This window comes from Culex pipiens, chromosome 2, assembly GCF_016801865.2.
Source record: "Culex pipiens pallens isolate TS chromosome 2, TS_CPP_V2, whole genome shotgun sequence".
Classification (NCBI taxonomy): domain Eukaryota; kingdom Metazoa; phylum Arthropoda; class Insecta; order Diptera; family Culicidae; genus Culex; species Culex pipiens.
In genome coordinates, this window is record NC_068938.1 from 176,603,876 (window position 1) to 176,622,052 (window position 18,177).

Here is an 18,177-nt window from a genome sequence, read left to right on the forward strand (position 1 = left end):
CTATTACAGTTTAGGTAAGCTTTTAGAAAAAATAAATGGTATTATGTAATTTGAAAACAAACAATAAAATCGAGATTTTTTACGTTTTCGTTTAGCATGATCAAATGAAATGAAAATTGAATTGGTATTGTAGTGAATGAATTATGAAACACCTGTGCAACCGAAGTCATTTATAATCCTGAAAACTATGTGGCATAATAAAACCATTAAAAAAATTGAAAATCATTCAAAAGCTGAAACTAGTATGAGTTGTTTTAGAAAAGTTATTTGGCATGAAAAACATGAGTTTTGCATGTTTTTTTTTTATTTTCATTTCAACTTTATGTGTCAAACCACACTCTCTCAAATTGGTCACAGAGCCAAGTTTAAAAGAAATTGTATGATTGTGGAGTATGGATTTATTTACCCACTATCCAAACACTTTGATGAAAAAAACACTTCTCAACCAAAAATACCATAGATCATTATCGATCATTTCGATTTATTGTACGATTTGATCTTATAAATTTAGAAAAAAATATACATTTACTTGAACTTGTATGATTTGTTACATGCAGTCAAGCGATTAATTGATCTTCACACTACACAGAAAAAAAAATGTGAATTTACTCGACACGGAAAAAATGAATCGCATGTAATCTCAGTTGATGTAAACGTGAGATTCGACGTAAACGGTTGTATCATACGTAAAATCATGTTTTTACGTATAATTTGTCGCAAATTTACATCAAATTGCATTTAAATTTAAATGTTTAATGACGTGCAAAAGTGTTACATCATAAATGATGTAACATTCGGAAATATTTTTTTGTGTGTAATTATAACTATTAAAGTCGCTGAGCCAAGATCAGAACAGCTTTCAATAAATTAAAAAAAGGTTAAAAACTTCCCGTATCCCGGGAAATTTGTAACGCCAGAAAATTGGACGCCCTACCTATTCCTCACAAGTTATTATCATCAAAAATCGATAAGCAGAACAAATATAACCTGTTTAACGACCTGTGTGTGTGTGTGTGCAACCAACCAAACGGGACCACGCGGTCGCATCTTACAAATTGAGTTGTTTCCATGTGTTTTAGATTTCCATTCTATACATGCAAATAACTCGCATAGGCATTTGGAGGGTGTTAGCTCTGCCGAGCTTCGGTGACCCATTTCTACGTAGGCTAGCCGTACGCGAGGTACCTCAGCTTGAACCGACAAGCCCCGCTCTAAAGAACGTTTGTATCAATCGGATACAAACGTTATTAAGAACTTCCGGGTCCTTGCCAAATGGACAAAGACCCAGCACGTATTTAGTTGGTAGTAATAGTATTCTTAATTCCAGTCAAAGCTCACTAAGCCGTGATGGCACAGTGGTTAGCATTTTTGCTTACCAATCCATAGAACGGGGGATCGAACCCCGGCTCGAGCGACTTTGATTTTTAGTTCATATTACATATTTCAAGTATTATAAGTCTTAAACTTTCTCGTTGGATGATGAGATGGGCATCGAACCCAGGACCATTCGCTTACAAAGCGAACACCGTTACCAGTCAGCCACGGCACTCCCATATTTTTTTCCGTTATGTAATACATGAAAATTAAACGTAGATCCAAAAAGGAAAGAGCTCACCGGGATGGGACAACACGATTTTGACTCGATCATCTCGATCACCATTCAGCATGAATCGATCCCGACAGCACCGAAATTTCCACCAGCAGGTTCAAAAGGTTCTGCTTCTAGCTAGGGCAAGCTCACCCTTGAAGGTCCCTGTCTTCGGATTTGCTTGCCAAACAAAACTGCCACCGTATTTCCAGTTTACGAATCATATTTCTCTTTGACCTCCAATTTGAAAATTCGTCGCTCAGCATTCGTAATCCGACTCTGAACCTCCCGGGCAATCAAAATATTAAAGTTAAAATTCACATAGAAAACTATAACAATCAAATCAAGAAACGAAAAAAATCGCGGAGCAAAAATTGAAAACGTCACGACACGCGCACGGCTTGCTTCGATCCCAATATAACCTGTTTATAACCTGTTTAACGACCTCGACTAAAAATTTGAATTAATTTGATTTAAATAGGGATCGAATGCCTAGATTTTTCCACCATAAAATGTATATTAAAATGTTATATTTAAAAAAATGTATTTTCACGAGATCCGGATACTCACTTAAATGTATATAAACTATGCCCGGATCCATTATCCAACCCATCGTTGGTTAGGTAATCGAAAGACCTGTCCAACGAGTCCAAAACATTGGTCTTAATCTGGCAACCTTGTCTCAAGTTATGACCACTTCAGTGATATTTGTGTACTTTTTTATTCCGCATCTGAAAGAATAGATGAAATTTGTGTTCAAATGTGTGTGTTCCATCACCCACTGTTTGTAAAGATTGAGGCAGGCACCAACCACATAGGTGGATTAAGTTAGTTTTTTACTTGAAATCATTTTTTTCTTAAATTAATTGAACCTGAGTCAGTCTTGTAAAAAAAATGTATAAGTGACTGTTATCACAGCCATAAACTAAACAAGGTAAATGAAAATAAAAAAAGAATGGTAAAGTTTATTTTTGTAGTAGCTCAAAATTACGACCAGAACACAGGAAAATATTAAAACAAAAATTAGGCAAGAGAAGGTTAACCGAAAATAAAAAAAAAAATATTTTGGAAATTTAACTTGTGATATAAAGTGAAATGAAAAACTAACTTAATCCACCTATGTGGTTGGAGCCTTCCTCACTTATTACCAACAATGGCTGATATGATGGAATTGTACAAAAATTTCATCTATTTTTAAGATCCGGAATAAAAAGTACATAAATATCACTTAAGTGGCCATATCTCGAGACAGGGTTGCCAGATCTTTAATGTTTTAGACTCGTTGGAAAGGTCTTTTGATAACCCAACCAACGATGGGTTGGATGGTGGATCCGAACATAGTTTACATACATTTAAGTGAGATCCGGCATCCAAAAAGTACATCAATATCACTTAAGTGGGCATATCTCGAGACAGGGTTGCCAGATCTTCAATGTTTTAGGCTCTTTGGAAAGATCTTCTGATAACCTAACCAACGATGGGTCGGATGGTGGATTCGGACATAGTTTACATACATTTAAGTGAGATCCGGCATCCATAAAGTACATAAATATCACTTAAGTGGCCATATCTCGAGACAAGGTTGCCAGATCTTTAATATTTTAGACTCGTTGGAAAGGTCTTTTGATAACCCAGCCAGCGATGGGTTGAATGGTGGATCCGGACATAGTTTACATACATTTAAGTGAGATCCGGCTGCCAAAAAGTACATCAATATCACTTAAGTTGGGATATCTCGAGACAGGGTTGCCAGATCTTCAATGCTTTGGACTCGTTGGAAAGGTCTTCTGATAACCTAACCAACGATGGGTCGGATGATGGACCCGGACATAGTTTACATACATTTAAGTGAGATCCGGATATATGTGAAAACACATTTTTATACATAACTTTTGAGCTACTTATCGAAACTTCAATCTGTATAAAACTCGATCTATGGAACCCTAAACCAAGTCGAATGCAACAGGTTCGGGTCAAATCGGTTCAGCCAGTGCCGAGAAACATGAGCTAGTTTGTTGGTCACATACATACATACACACACACATACACACACATACACACACACATACACACACACATTCACACACACATTTGTTCAGTTTTTGATTCTGAGTCGATATGTATACATGAAGGTGGGTCTACGACGTTTTTATGCAAAGTTCATTTTTAGAGCAGGATTATAGCCTTACCTCAGTGAGGAAGGCAAAACCGTTAAAAAGTTTCCATGAATCATTTTATCTGAAAAGTGTTTATCTATTCTCATGAAACATATTTTCATAATTTACACACTGATTTTGTATGAACAGGTCTCAAAACTTTACGGGAAAACATATGGTAGTTTGTCTTTCAAAACAAAACAGGAAATGTTTTTTAATTGGTTATTTTTCACAATGCAATTTGATAGGAAATTTTGAATTTGGCCATGACCGTGGTGTAGGGGAAGCGTGGTTGCCTCTCACCCAGTCGGCTTGGGTTCGATCCCAGACGGTCCCGGTGGCATTTTCCGAGACGAGAATTATATGACCACGCCTTCCGTCGGATGGGGAAGTAAATGTTGGCCCCGGTCTAACCTAGATGGTTAGGTCGTTAGCTCAATCCAGGTGTAGGAGTCGTCTCCCTGGGTCCTGTCTCGGTGGAGTCACTGGTAGGCAGTTGGACTCACAATCCATTGGTCATCAGTTCGAATCCTGGGGTGGATGGAAGCTAAGGTGAAACAGAGGTTTGCAATTTCCTCAACAATCAACTTGTTATTGTTGTTATTGTCCAGAATATGATGAAACTAACTACAACCACATTCATCTGTGAATTTGGTGCAGTGCTAGTGTTCAAGGAATGTAAGCAGAAGATCGATGGTTCTGATCCCTTCAAGGTGAACTTTTTTTTTGCTTTGGCAAAAATCGTAACATTTTTTTTAAATCAATGCAGATTATTGTCCTAAAAAAAATAAGCTTCATGGAATGGACGTGACAAGGCTGGCATTTGAATGGGTACAACATTTGAATTTAAACATTCTGAAGATTTTGCGGACCCTGAGATTTATTTTTTATGGAAGAATCTAGAATAAGGTATGTTGCAGTTGTAATAGATTCCCGTTGGCCATTAATCAAATTTGCTTGAGGCCCCTAAAAAGGAAAAAAAATCAATGAGTGCTAAATGAGAGTGCTAAATAATAGCACTAGCACTGGGCTGGAGTAGCATGCTTTGAACTTGGTGTAAGTGCTAAATTTGAAGTGCCAGTGCAGAGCGTGCCAATGCACGTCTGCAATCAAGCCTTCGGACACCTAGTTTCGAATAGAAATCTCGCAAGGCAAATGCTATAGAACGAATAATTTGATTTTTGATTTTGATAGATGTGGATGATAAAATAGCCTCTTATATTAAGACAATTCTTATAAAGTTTTAGATGATTCAAAAACGATATCCTCAATTTGACTTTGCATTTTGTTTATTATAAAATAGTAGTTTATGCAACAAGTAGCAAAAAAAAAGATTTTTTCTGCTCGATCCGTACGTATCCAACGAAGATCACCGAGTTGGATAAATACAATGAGTTCTGAGAAAAAAATAGTTTTGTAGCGAGTTCCATACAACATTTTCTGCAATTCCGAAAAACACCCTTTGATAGGAATAATAGGGGAACGGCATCTAATTCCAGCGTGCCTCTAATGTTGGCAGGTCAGAACTATGACATTCAATTAAAGCTAATTAAAAGCGTTTTCAACTGAAATCGAGTGATAAATAGCTCAAAGAGAAGTGAGCAAGCAAGTTTCTATCAAAAGTTTTGCAAAATTAGTTGTTTAAATAGTGAAAATCAGCAAATTGGATGGAATTAGGAGCGAGTGCTTAACCTGCCAAACATACGAGAATTTCCCCTAAGTCGAATAATCATGTATTTTTCAATTATGCGTTTAGATAAATAAAAAAGTTAGAAGTATTACCTTTCAAAATAAATAAATAACCTTTTTCAGTGCTGAAAAGTTAAGCTTTTAAACATTTATTTTGAAAAATAATACTTCTTACTTCTAAGTGGTACTATTCGATACTCCTTGTTTTGGTACAGAAAAGTAGGTTTTTTCGTCGTTTGAGAATTACAGGAAAAGTAAGTATGTAGTTTCACGACAGAATTGCACAAAATAAATAAATAAATTTAATGCAGCAAAACATCAATGCACGTCAATCGAAATTTTATGAAAATTCGTTGTGACCTAACATCTCGGTCCCATTTCCAATCGGATAAAACTGCCAAAATATCCACCACCGTCACTGTGGCGCGCTAACTCATCGACAAAGTGGACACATTTACGGCTCATCTTTGGCGGCCGCGGCGGCGCGAAACCGCTCATGTGGATTAATTAATGTTTACTTTAGCTACTACTACTACTACTTGCTCACATCACATCAACGTCCGATCGCACCTGTTTGGATGATCTTTTATTTGCGGGGTTGATCGACTTTGTAGACATTTTTCCCTTAAATTCAGCTTGAACCAAGCGAGTGAGTTCGAGCCAACAGTCAATTAATTTCACACTTCGTTAGCACTCCGAAGGGCCAATGGGATGACCAAAGGACCCCTCTCGGGGTGATTTATTTGGTCGAACAAGATCGTTAAACTAAGGGTAAATCACTAACATCATTGATATAGAATTTAAACATAGTTGAAAATAGACTTGATTCTCAACGAATTTTTCCCATATCCAGCAGCTCGCTCCTGGTGGGCGGTAGCCCAGCAAATTTTCGCACAAATAGTATCGTATAATTTGTTTACAAGCCGAGGCATAAACAAACGATTTAACAATAAACAGACACAGGGGAAATTCCAGCGGGAAAGCGCATGTTTGTAGGTAACGACAATCAGAATCAATAACTTTCACTCTCCCTGATTCATTTAGCTGATCGATTCGCAATTAAGCACCATGTGTTTGTAAACCGACTCCACGGGCCAGAACTCGATATTTACGTTTGTTTAGGCGGCGAGGTCACGATGAATGGTTCAAGGTTTTTGGGGGGGTTTCTTTCCAGCCAGGATACCTAATTGCTGCGCGAACGGATTTGTGGCCCTGGTCGTTAAAGTTTAATGATGCGTCGGAAGGAAAATTATGGCATTTGAATCATTTCTTGAATCATTCGACACCTGTTTTCGATCAGCAAACTGGTGAGCATGTTGGAAATGTTGATAATTTTAAAACAATGAAACCATTCTTGGTTTTCTATTTTTCATGCAAAAATAATTGCATAGAATTTGAGTTGAATAATTCAATTTAGTTTCATTTGTGAATAATCAAGGTTAAAAATAGTTAATGTTGCGTTGCGTTTTTGTATTCCTGAAGCTAAGTCAAAGTTATTTCTTTCAACGAAACTTTAAGTAATGGTTCAAACAATTTAACAATTTTAGGTTGACTTATGAATCGAAGACCGGTTCGGATGCCGACGGATTTTCCGACGACGTAATTCCGGGTTGGGACGAAATTCCAACGAAAAATCTATTCTATCGATACAAAGACCCCCAAAAAGATGTTATACCCACTCCAGAATGTTTATTTAGCAATTCTATGGTAATATATTGACATTTAGTTAAATTAAAAGTTTGCAAAATTAAGTTTAGAAAAGTTTTATAAAGAACTTTTATACTAAGTAGTTTGTAAACTTTATATGCAATCCAAATTATTTTTTCAATCAGTGAAGGATGCCTATTTGGAGTTGGGAGACTGGATTTATGGTGATTTGTCAACAAATAATTTTATTTATGTTAATTTTTCGAAAGGTGTAAAAACTTTTTTTGCTCATTTTTTGATTTTTGTAATTGTATTTGTAATATAACTTTTTATATAAATCATCTTTTCATGAGCTTTTTGTAACAAAATGTTTGGCATGAGTTTCTGAACAAAACGTAGCACTAGGTTTCTGTCAAATTTTAAATTGTTTACATGTTTTATCACAATATGTGCATAGTGCCCCAAGGGGTGTAAATACTTTTTTCACATACCGTATATTTTTTTTTTAATTTAAGTTTAAAAACCTTGCCTAATATCTTAAAAAAATTGTTTTTAATAATATCAAATTTAATAGTAAATAACACAACTCAACATTTTCAAAGCTTCGTCAAGGTAAAATAGATTTATTCTCGCTGAACATGCTCTAATCAACAGAATTAAATTTTTGTTACTGTGAAACTTGTCAAACTTGTAAGTTTGAAATCGTGTTTTATGCTCAAAAATATTGTAGAGTCATTCTAACCTTGTTCTTGCATGGTCTTGCCGCTCGATTGGAACTCAGAATTTATTTATAACTGGAGTATTGAAGTACACAGTAAAAAAAATGGTAATATTACATCTGGAAAGGGGTACATCTTTTATTCCAGAAAAATGAGTAATTTTACCACTGAAAATGTGAAATTTAACCACTTTTCTGATGTAATTTCACTTTTTCAGTCCAAGTTGAGGTAAAACTACACCATAAAAGAGTTATGATTTTTTTACAAATACAGTCCGGACTCGATCATCCGAAGGCCTCGGAAAAGTTTCACTTCGGATTATCGAATCACAATCTTCTTTTCGTTGTCTCATTTTTGATTGTTGAGCTACACTAAAGTAATTTAGAGTTTTTAAATCCAAGATAGCAGCCAAAATGGCGGTAATGAAATATAAAAAAATGCATTTGGTGTTTAATATGCAATCAAATATTCAAATTTGACTAAAAAGGGGTCGCAGAACTCGAATTTGATGTTTAATACAAGAAAATCAACAAACACGGTTTTTTCTTGATTCGATTATTCGAAGTCCCATACAAAACTTCGGATAATCAAAACTTTGGATAATCGCGTCTAGACTGTACCCATTTTAGAAAATTTTCATTTTCGGAGATGTTTTTACTGGCAAAAACAATTTTTTTTAGGTTTGGCACAAAAATGACAAAATTCATATTGCAATGCTGCCAATTTTTCGAAAAACATGAATTTCATATTCATATTGAGAAAACTGTTAAAAAAAAGTTTTGACAATATTTTTAACATATAATTAACGAAACAAAATCGAAAAGTACTTCAAAGAAATTTTCAAGTCTATGGTTAAAGAAATGTTTTTACAAAGTGGTTGGTTCATCCAATAAATACTATTTTTTTGAGAGAAATGCTTTAATATGAAAATATATTCGATAAACTAAAAAATATTTAGAATTGTTTTCTGTTTGCGTAAAAGAAATAAAAACAAACAGAACAAAATATAAATTTAAACTTTCATTTAAAAAACCATTGATTTTTGGTAATGTTATTGAAACTGAAAAAAATGCGTTTAAATTTCAAAAATACTTGTGGGGTGATATTAAAAAAAAAAACAATGAATAAAAAAACAGTTTAAATTACATTTAAATACTTTGCACGTAGGATTGTTCTAAAAAAATCCACCAATAGCTTCTCAAAATATGTTGGAATTCGATGAACCCTACCTTAGATCCCACTCGTTTGCAAACTGACCCAATCTCACCCCATCTCATGCTGCAATTTAGAAACATTAAGGTACTTTTGGAATATTTTTTTAAATTATATTAAATCGTTTATTTTTCCAAAGGATTTTTTTGACTAAAATACCTGAGAAATTGCAAAATCTGTTAAATAATCCCTTTGACTAAATCATACTCTCAGACACAATGTCACACCCACTCACGGTACAAGATTGACAATCAGATTGAAAGTTTTTCTATCGATCTATCTCAAACAGATATTCTTTTAATATGTTGACATTTAAAGACGCAGTTCAAGTGCAATATAATTTAAAAAAAAAATCCGTTTGTATCACACCCAATCGTTATATCACGCAATCAGTACTCTCGCCAATTTCCCCCTTCCCCTCCCCCTCCCTTACTCGCACGATTTCGTAATCCCACATCATTAGTGAAGCATGTTTCACTTGACGTTCACGACGTGTTATTTGCTCATCTGCTATTTTCCCCCAAACCGCACTACAGACGGCAACAACGATGAGAGCAAAAATATCCCTCCCTGAAACTCCTTGAATGCTGCTGCTGAGCTAATAATACGCAAATTTGGTGAAATCATCGAAACGGCTCTAAACCGTGCGTGGTAGTGGAAAGGTCGTTCCGCGTGGCCTAGTGAAACAATTCATGATTTGGTTTCACGACGCCGCTGAACTTGATCGACTTGCGTCGTGACGCTGCCAAACGAACGTCATACCGAAAGCGTCACATCCTGATCTATCATGTGACTTGGTGACGCGATCATCTCTCTTGCTCTCTCTCTACACCAAATACATCAACAGTACTTACATCCTCGATCGGACACTGGTTATCTAGAGGCACTAGTGGTTTCTCCGGCGTAGGTCGTGTGGCGTAGTAGAGGGCCGTGGCGGCGGCCACCCCGGTCAGGGCGATGGCGCCACCCGTGCCGCCGACGTACTGCAGACATCCGTCCAGGTCGTCAACTGAGAGAGAAAAAGAGAAGAAAGCTGAGTTAGTACACAGTTTAGTGGTTGCGCAGAAGCTGAGCATTTTCCTCCTGCAAGTAGTGGCAATTAGCCTGTGGTTAGGCTACTGGATGCCCCAAGAAAGCTCGTTGTGCTTAACTTTTTTATGGCGGTAAGATACCGTACTTTGTATTAGGGTGGTTCTTCAGCAATTTCTTCAACTTTAAAATCTTCAACGGAAACGCAAAAAAAATATGTTTATTTGTATGAAAGATTGTTCAACTGATACTAACATCCAAAAGAGTCATTTTTATAGCTTGATTATCCCGTAATGACAATTACAAATAATTGGTTTCTTCAATACATCTTAACAAAAAAACCCATGTCATTTTTCCGCCTTTACACATGAGTTATCGATTCATTTCCATGCCGACACCAACACCGAACGACAGTCACACACTTTTTATGACTTTGACTTTGGCTTCATTCAAGCAATTGCAACTCTTAATCAAAGTGCAACCTCCACCGGCCGGGTGTGCCAGTGGCATGTACTAATAACACAACACTTCCCCACTTGGCTTCCTGACGACCTCCTGCCACACTTTTCAGCTGAGTTCCAGGGAACGCCAACGGAATGGCGCTAGCGAGTTCCAAGTCTAACCGTTCAATTTCCGCGAGTATGGGGAGCAATTATTATTATTATTGTTATTAATAGATCGTAGCACGTGGAGAATATTTACCAGCCAGACGACGACTCAAGCGGTGCTCAGCTGATCGGGCAAAGTTTAGACGCTCTGGGAAACACTTAGACATGGGCAGAAGAGGATTTCTCCTTTGCAAACTGGCACGCAGCTAAAAATATGCTTTGGGACACTGATCTACACCACTCTACGATAAATCAAAATTTTGCTGCTCTCTCAAGAGTGGAGATTCTCTTCTTCGCAGAAATTAACCCTCAGTTGCACTTAATTTTGATTGTCAAAGTCTTTATTTCAGATTTCTAAGCATCCAGACCACTGACCTTTTTTTCTCTCTGAAACCTTTTAATATTTTTTTCCACTAATACATATTTTAGATTCCTCGTAACATTTTAGAACTTTTTCCATCAATATCAACTTCAGTAAAAACATCTGCTACTCAAAAGTGTTAGCCCGCAAAATGTTGGCTTGCAATTTTTAATCTTATCCATTGTGACTTTTCACAAAAAATTAAGCTAAAAAAAGGATGTCGGCTAAAGTGATGAGAATTGGTCAAACGGCTTAGAGTGATCAAAATGGGTATATTTCCCTTAAATCAGAGTTGAATTCCCAAATTAAGTATTTTTGATATTTTTGGCTTTTTTGTGATTTTTTTAAACTGCTAGTCCGAACAACAGAAGTTTTGATGCTCCGGGACCCTCGTGGATGGGACATTGTATTACCACAAATGCCCTGGGCACTATTTGCCGTGGTTATAGTGTCACATATTCAAATCAACGAAAAATATTGTTTTTGCATGTCGATTGCTGTTATAAAAAAAACATAGGTGGGAAACATACCCATGCTGAAAGTATTTGAAACAGTGATGTCAGTGACAAAATTAAGTCTTCACAAGGAATTCTGAAAATTAGCAATTTATATTTTACCAAAATGACTGTATCTTGGCACTAAAGAACTAAATAATCAAAAAGCAAAATTTTTCAGAAAGAAGCTGCCTCAAATATAATGGTATTGGTGAAAATTTCAGGCAATTTCATTTAAAAATGTATCATGTTGTCAATGAAAAATGACGACTCTCTTGATTAGTATGAATACAGAACATTATTGATAGGACCCCTAACTAAGATTCGATGTAAAAACGGAGCAATTTAAACAAATTTTGTTCTAAAACACAAAATATGATATTTTTATAAAATAATTAACTAATGAAACAATAAAAATGGCAGTATTAAGTGAAAATCAATAAAAAAAAAGATATTTTATAAAAAATATAGTATTTTATACTGAAAATTGTGATACAGCGAAAATCTATGGCAAAGGAGAATGGGCAAATTTGTATGGGAGCTGGTCCAAGGATGTACACGAACGGGACCAACTTTTTTCGAAAGATCTCGCCGAGACATGAAAAAAAGTCTTCTGGACCAACTCTCTAAACCCCGGGGTTCAAAAGTTACATGCTGTTGAAGTTTGAGCATTTTGAGTAAAAATATACAAAAAATCGTATTTTTGCTATTTCTAAAATCATTCATAAAATCTCTGTTTCGTTATGGATTTCGATTTTCTTAACTTCATTCGACGCGTATCAGCAAAAACTTTGAGTTTTGATTTGTCTTAGCATGATTGAAACATGATTTCTCTTGTTTTTATCCGTTTGAACCGTTTGTGCAAGAGGCATCCCATAGAAACAAGTTGAAACTTCAAGGTTTTGAAACCGGATCCAACCCAGACTGCTTCAGTGAGTATGGAAGGCTTCAGTGCAATGTTGTAACAACTTATTGGGATGGTCTGAGTCATCCGAGAACTCCTTGGAGTTAAGACCGGTGAGTCTACCGCCGTAACAAGCAAGATGTCGGCGGTTTTTGACCACGGATGATACCCGCATGGCTTCAGTGAGTATGGTAGACTACTATGCTGATGTGTTGGAGTATCCTGGGTTCTCCTAGGACTCCCTGGAGTTAAGATCTGTGGGTATCCTACCGTAACGAGCAAAATGTCGACCGGTTTTGACAACGGAACATACCCGCATAGCTTCAGTGAGTGTGGTAGACTACTTTGCTAATGTGTTAGGATGGCCTGCGTCATCCTAGGACTCCCTGGAGTTTAGATATTTGGGTCACTGTAACAAGAAAAAGGTCAATGATTTTTAACCGCGCATCATAACCGCAAAGATTCAGTGAGTATGGCAAACTGTATTGCTGTTATGTTGGGATGTTCTGGACCATTCGAGGGAGTCCTTGTAACAGCCGTAGACCTACAGATCATAACTCCAGGGAGTCCTAGGATGGCCAGAGACATCTGAACACATTAACAAAGCAGTCTACCATACTGACTGAAGCTATGCGGGTATGTTCCGGGGTCAAAAACCGTCGACCTCTTGCTTGTTACGGCTGTAGCTCCACAGATCATAACTCCAGGGAGTCCTTGGATGACCCAGGACACTCCAACACATCAGCATAGTAGTCTACCATACTCACTGAAGCCATGCGGGTATGATCCGTGGTCAAAAACCGCCGACATCTTGCTTGTTACGGCGGTAGACTCACCGGTCTTAACTCCAAGGGGTTCTCGGATGACTCAGACCATTCCAATAAGTTGTTACAACATTGCACTGAATCCTTCCATACTCACTGAAGCAGTCTGAGTTGGATCCGGTTTCAAAACCTTGAAGTTTCAACTTGTTTCTATGGGATGCCTCTTGCACAAACGGTTCAAACGGATAAAAACAAGAGAAATCATGTTTCAATCATGCTAAGACAAATCAGAACTCAAAGTTTTTGCTGATACGCGTCGAATGAAGTCAAGAAAATCGAAATCCATAACGAAACAGAGATTTTGTAAATGAGTTTAGAAATAGCAAAAATACGATTGTTTGTATATTTTTACTCAAAATGCTCAAACTTCAACAGCATGTAACTTTTGAACCCCGGGGTTTAGAGAGTTGGTCCAGAAGACTTTTTTTTATGTCTCGGCGAGATCTTTCGAAAAAAGTTGGTCCCGTTCGTGTACATCCTTGGACCAATTTTGCCCATTCTCCTTTAAACACATTCACATTTTGCAAATTTGAATTTAGCATTAAGGAATTTTTCAATTTGGAAAATAAAACATGTATGGAAAATATTAACTTCGAACTTTATTTAAAAAAAAACTAAATTAATCCACCTATGTGGTTGATGGATCCGGACATTGTTTGCATACATTTAATTGAGATCCGGCTTCAAAAAAGTACATAAATATCACTTAAGTGATCATAACTCGAGACAGGGTTGCCAGATCTTCAATGATGTGGACTCGTTGGAAAGGTCTCTCGATTACCTAATCAACGATGGGTCGGATGATGGATCCGGACATCGTTTACATGCATATAAATGAGATCCGGATATATGTGAAAACACATTTTATACATAACTTTTGAACTAGTTATCGAAACTTCAAACAATTCAATAGCGATGTATGGGACCCTATACCAAGTCGATTGCAAATGGTTTGGTCAAAATCGGTTCAACCAGTGCTGAGAAAACTCAGTGAGAATGTTGGTCACATACATACATACTAAGGTGTTTCATCCAAAACCAAAAGTTCTCAGAATCAGGCAAACCGAGGTTCCCCTAGTAGAGGATACCCATAGGGACTCTCATGCCAAATATCAGCCCATTTGGTTGAGAATTGGCCTGTCCCCAGCGGTTCAAAGTTTACATGTAAATTACTATGGGATTTTTATGCTTTTCGTTCAATCGTTCCTACAGGTCTGGGGACAACATGGATACACTCGGAATAAAGACAGGTGTGTAGGGGATGGTCCACATTCCAGAAGGAATTAGGCTTGTCCATTCTGTCCCCAAGGTGCGCATTGGATCGACGTCCGGTGTCTCCAAAACCAACGATTCATCCTTCAAAAGCATCGCATTTCCTTAGTATGCTATGACGGCTAGGAGGAAACCACGACGCCCCATATGAGACGGTGAGCACGTGGAGAGGCATCGATTGCATTATTAACACAAAATCATCATTTTACTTTATTTATAATAGTTGAAATTCTTCCAGGAACATCAATAATTATAATTTTAGTACTTTAAAGAATGTTTCTGAGCCAAAACTCGAGTAGATGCTCTGCCACGTGTTCACCGTCTGACATGTTGTTGTTGTTGTTGTTGTTGATTTTATTGAGGGAACTTTAACCCTATGGGTCATTCGCTCCCGTTGGTAAAAATTAAATAAAATTTGTTATTCTAGGCCTAAAAAACACAATTGTGTTTTGTCCGTCTGACATGGGGCGTCGTAATTTTCTCCTACTAAGGAAATGCGATGCTTTTGAAGGATGAATCGATGATTCTGGAGACACCGGACGTCGATCCAATGCGCACCTTGGGGACAGAACGGACAACCCTAATTCCTTCTGGAATTTGTTCATTGGACCATCCCCTACACACCTGTCTTTATTCCGAGTGTATCCATGTTGTCCCCAGACCTGTAGGAACGATTGAACGAAAAGCATAAAAATCCCATAGTAATTTACATGTAAAGTTATAATTGCTGGGGACAGGCCAATTCTCAACCAACTGGGCTAATATTTGGCATGAGAGTCCCTATGGGTATCCTCTACTAGGGGAACCTCGGTTTGCCTGATTCTGAGAACTTTTTTGTTTGGCTGAAACACCCTAATACATACATACATACACACACACATACACACACAGATATTTGTTCAGTTTTCGATTCTGAGTCCATATGTATACATGAAGGTGGTTCTTAGAGTTTTTAATAAAAAGTTCATTTTTAGAGCAGGATTATAGCCTTACCTCAGTGAGGAAGGCAAAAACTGAATTTCTGTAATTTTTGAATTTATAAGCATAAGCATAAGCATAGGTGCCCACCCGCAGTTGCTACTCCGTTATTGACCAGGACCTCCAGAAGTTACATCCACGAGCCGTGGAAGATAAGTGGGAGCTATCTTTCCTCGCTTCGCAACTTCTCAAAGGCCCCTATCATGCTGATCAATACCGGCGCCGGCCACGACCAGTGGTAGGGTCACGGGGAAGTGGATGGGAATGTTAGTCCGATACTTGAGTGATAGAGACCGCCCAATCGACTGCATCTCCGACAAATTATCACATTAGCTTTGAGGGGGTTAGTAGATGGGTATGAGGTCAGGATTCACGAGTGGCAGTGATGTGACCATGAGCATTTTGTTTATCGGTTGAAAATTTTAAATCTTAGGCAGCCGGCTGTGGAAAGATAGATAATTGATTATTTAAAAAGTTTTTTTATCGCGTGCCAGCCGAGCAGTATTGCTATGGGCTGGACTTATCAGTATATTTTTACTGTTTTTACAATTTAGATAACGCGAGCAAATTTCAAAAATAGTAAATAAATGACGCTTTACTCTTCATAAAATCGATAGTTTGATGAGTTAATACTAAAACTGCCAGTTGGAATAATTTTTTACGATCATTTACGACGAAAATTATCGCGAAAAAACAGGACTGCGCGTTCCCAGAAGCACTGCACTTATGATGTCATTATTCAATTATAATAACCAATCACCCCATGCACACAAACAGCGACACAAAAGAAATGAAAATGAGCATGCAAAAACAAGACAGCGCGTCCCCGTGGTCAGCGCACTAATCATTCTGTAATTTTTGAATTTATAATTGAAGAATTTTTAAAAAAATCTCGGGAATTCCCGGGACGAAATTTCCGGGATTTTTACAAACCCGGGAATTCACGATTCCCGGGATTTTTTTTCATTTGTCCCGGGAATTCCCAAAATAGAAAAAAAAAATATCGTTGGTTAGATCTGGAAATTGAGATATGAATGTGGAAATATAAGTGAAAAGTTGGATACTTAATAATCAATACAAACTTTATAGCATTACAATTTTAGTGTGCAGATCCGCAAAATGCCTGGAGCTTGAAATAGTTTCTATTGTATTATTTATATTTTTAAAAGCCTTTTTTTATTAACGTATATTTTTGATTTTAAATTTGGAAAAAATATCATATTCAATTATTTTTCTATCAAACACTGGGCAAATCACGACAAATGTACCGAAATAAGACAACTGATTAAGCAAAATTTTTCGCAACAATTTTTGCATGACTTAGGTTAAAACAGGAGCAGAACAAAACAATAAGTACACCAATTTCCAAATTTATTGTTCTGAAATCTTCTGTAGCTATTCAGACTATATTCCTGATTTTCCACAGTTGACGGTAATAACTTATAGATAATTTGTATAATATGTTTTATATAAAACATAAAATTCCAAAATTATATAAAATTTTACATTTACTGGTTTCATTTTATTTGTTGTCCCTTTTGTTTTTTAAAGACATTTTCAAAGAAATTTTTCGAGCTTTTCTAGACATGTCATATTAAAATATATGAATAAAATATATTTTAAAAGGCTTATTTAATTTGAACCACATTGGATAAAAAATTGTAGTTCATTTAAAATCCTAAACACAACAAAGAACACAAAAAATCTATTTTTAATTTCTTTTAAGCTATTTAAAAATCGTTGTCCTTGTTTAGATTGAAGTGTTGATTATCACCAATTAATATTATTGAGGTAATTCTATGAGTTTAAGTTTGAAAAGATTAACAAATTTAATGAAAATATAGATTTCATGACTGTTTCAAAGATTTCCCGGGATTCCATTTTTTTTTTCTTCATTTCTGGGAAATTCAAAACCCCTGAAAATTGGACGCCATACTTGGACCTTAACAATTTTGGAACTTCAGTACTTTATAATTTTGTAATTTGAAAGATTGAGAATCTTAATATTTTAGGATTTCCTATTGAGCAATACTCCACAAAATCGACCGATTTGTTGAATTTGAAATATGGTTTTTTTTAATTATGACTGAAACTATGTAAGGGAATTCCGTATGACCTAAAAAGGTACCTTCTGTGCATTAATTGGTTTGTTTATGCTGAATATTGTTCTTTGGCTTATTTTAGGACTCTGGGTCAAATATGAGAAAAATCAGTCATCATTTACCCATTGATACTTGAAGGTGATGTTTGCATGGGAAAAAATCGAAAAAATGTATGGAAAATTCAATTTGCTTACGGTTTGGTCTGCATGGTGCGTTACTTCCATCCAAATATTCCCAAAAGTGAGATTCTTATTGAAAGTTAAATACTCTTTAACTTTGTAGAATATATCAAAGCTGTAAAACTCGAACCTGAAAAGTTATTAGCGATTAAAAAAGTCATTTTTGTATGAAAATAATTTTTTTCACCAGCTTTAGGCTCGGGGGTTAATCTCAGCCAATTTCGCTCAAAATTTACACAGATGCTTAAAATAACCCAAAAATCCGTTTTCCGCTTGTGGAGCAGGGGTCATTTTTCTGGGCATCTATGCATCCAATTGTATGTAAATATTCGAAAATCTGTACCTATCCTAGTTGTAGGTATTGGTCAGGATTATGTGTAAATTTTGAGCGAATTTGGTTGAGGTTAACCCATTG

At 36.4% G+C, this 18,177-nt stretch overlaps 1 protein-coding gene across 3 annotated transcripts in view; it reads right to left on the reverse strand.

Annotated features, from left to right (window-relative positions):
• Positions 1-18,177, reverse strand: part of LOC120423486 (long-chain-fatty-acid--CoA ligase 6) — a 71,838-nt gene that overhangs the window by 32,016 nt on the left and 21,645 nt on the right. For all 3 annotated transcript variants that reach the window (XM_039587320.2, XM_039587321.2, XM_039587322.2), the window contains one exon: positions 9,866-10,020. In XM_039587320.2, coding sequence (XP_039443254.1) covers positions 9,866-10,020 — 155 coding nt within the window. The remainder of the gene's footprint in view (positions 1-9,865; positions 10,021-18,177) is intronic.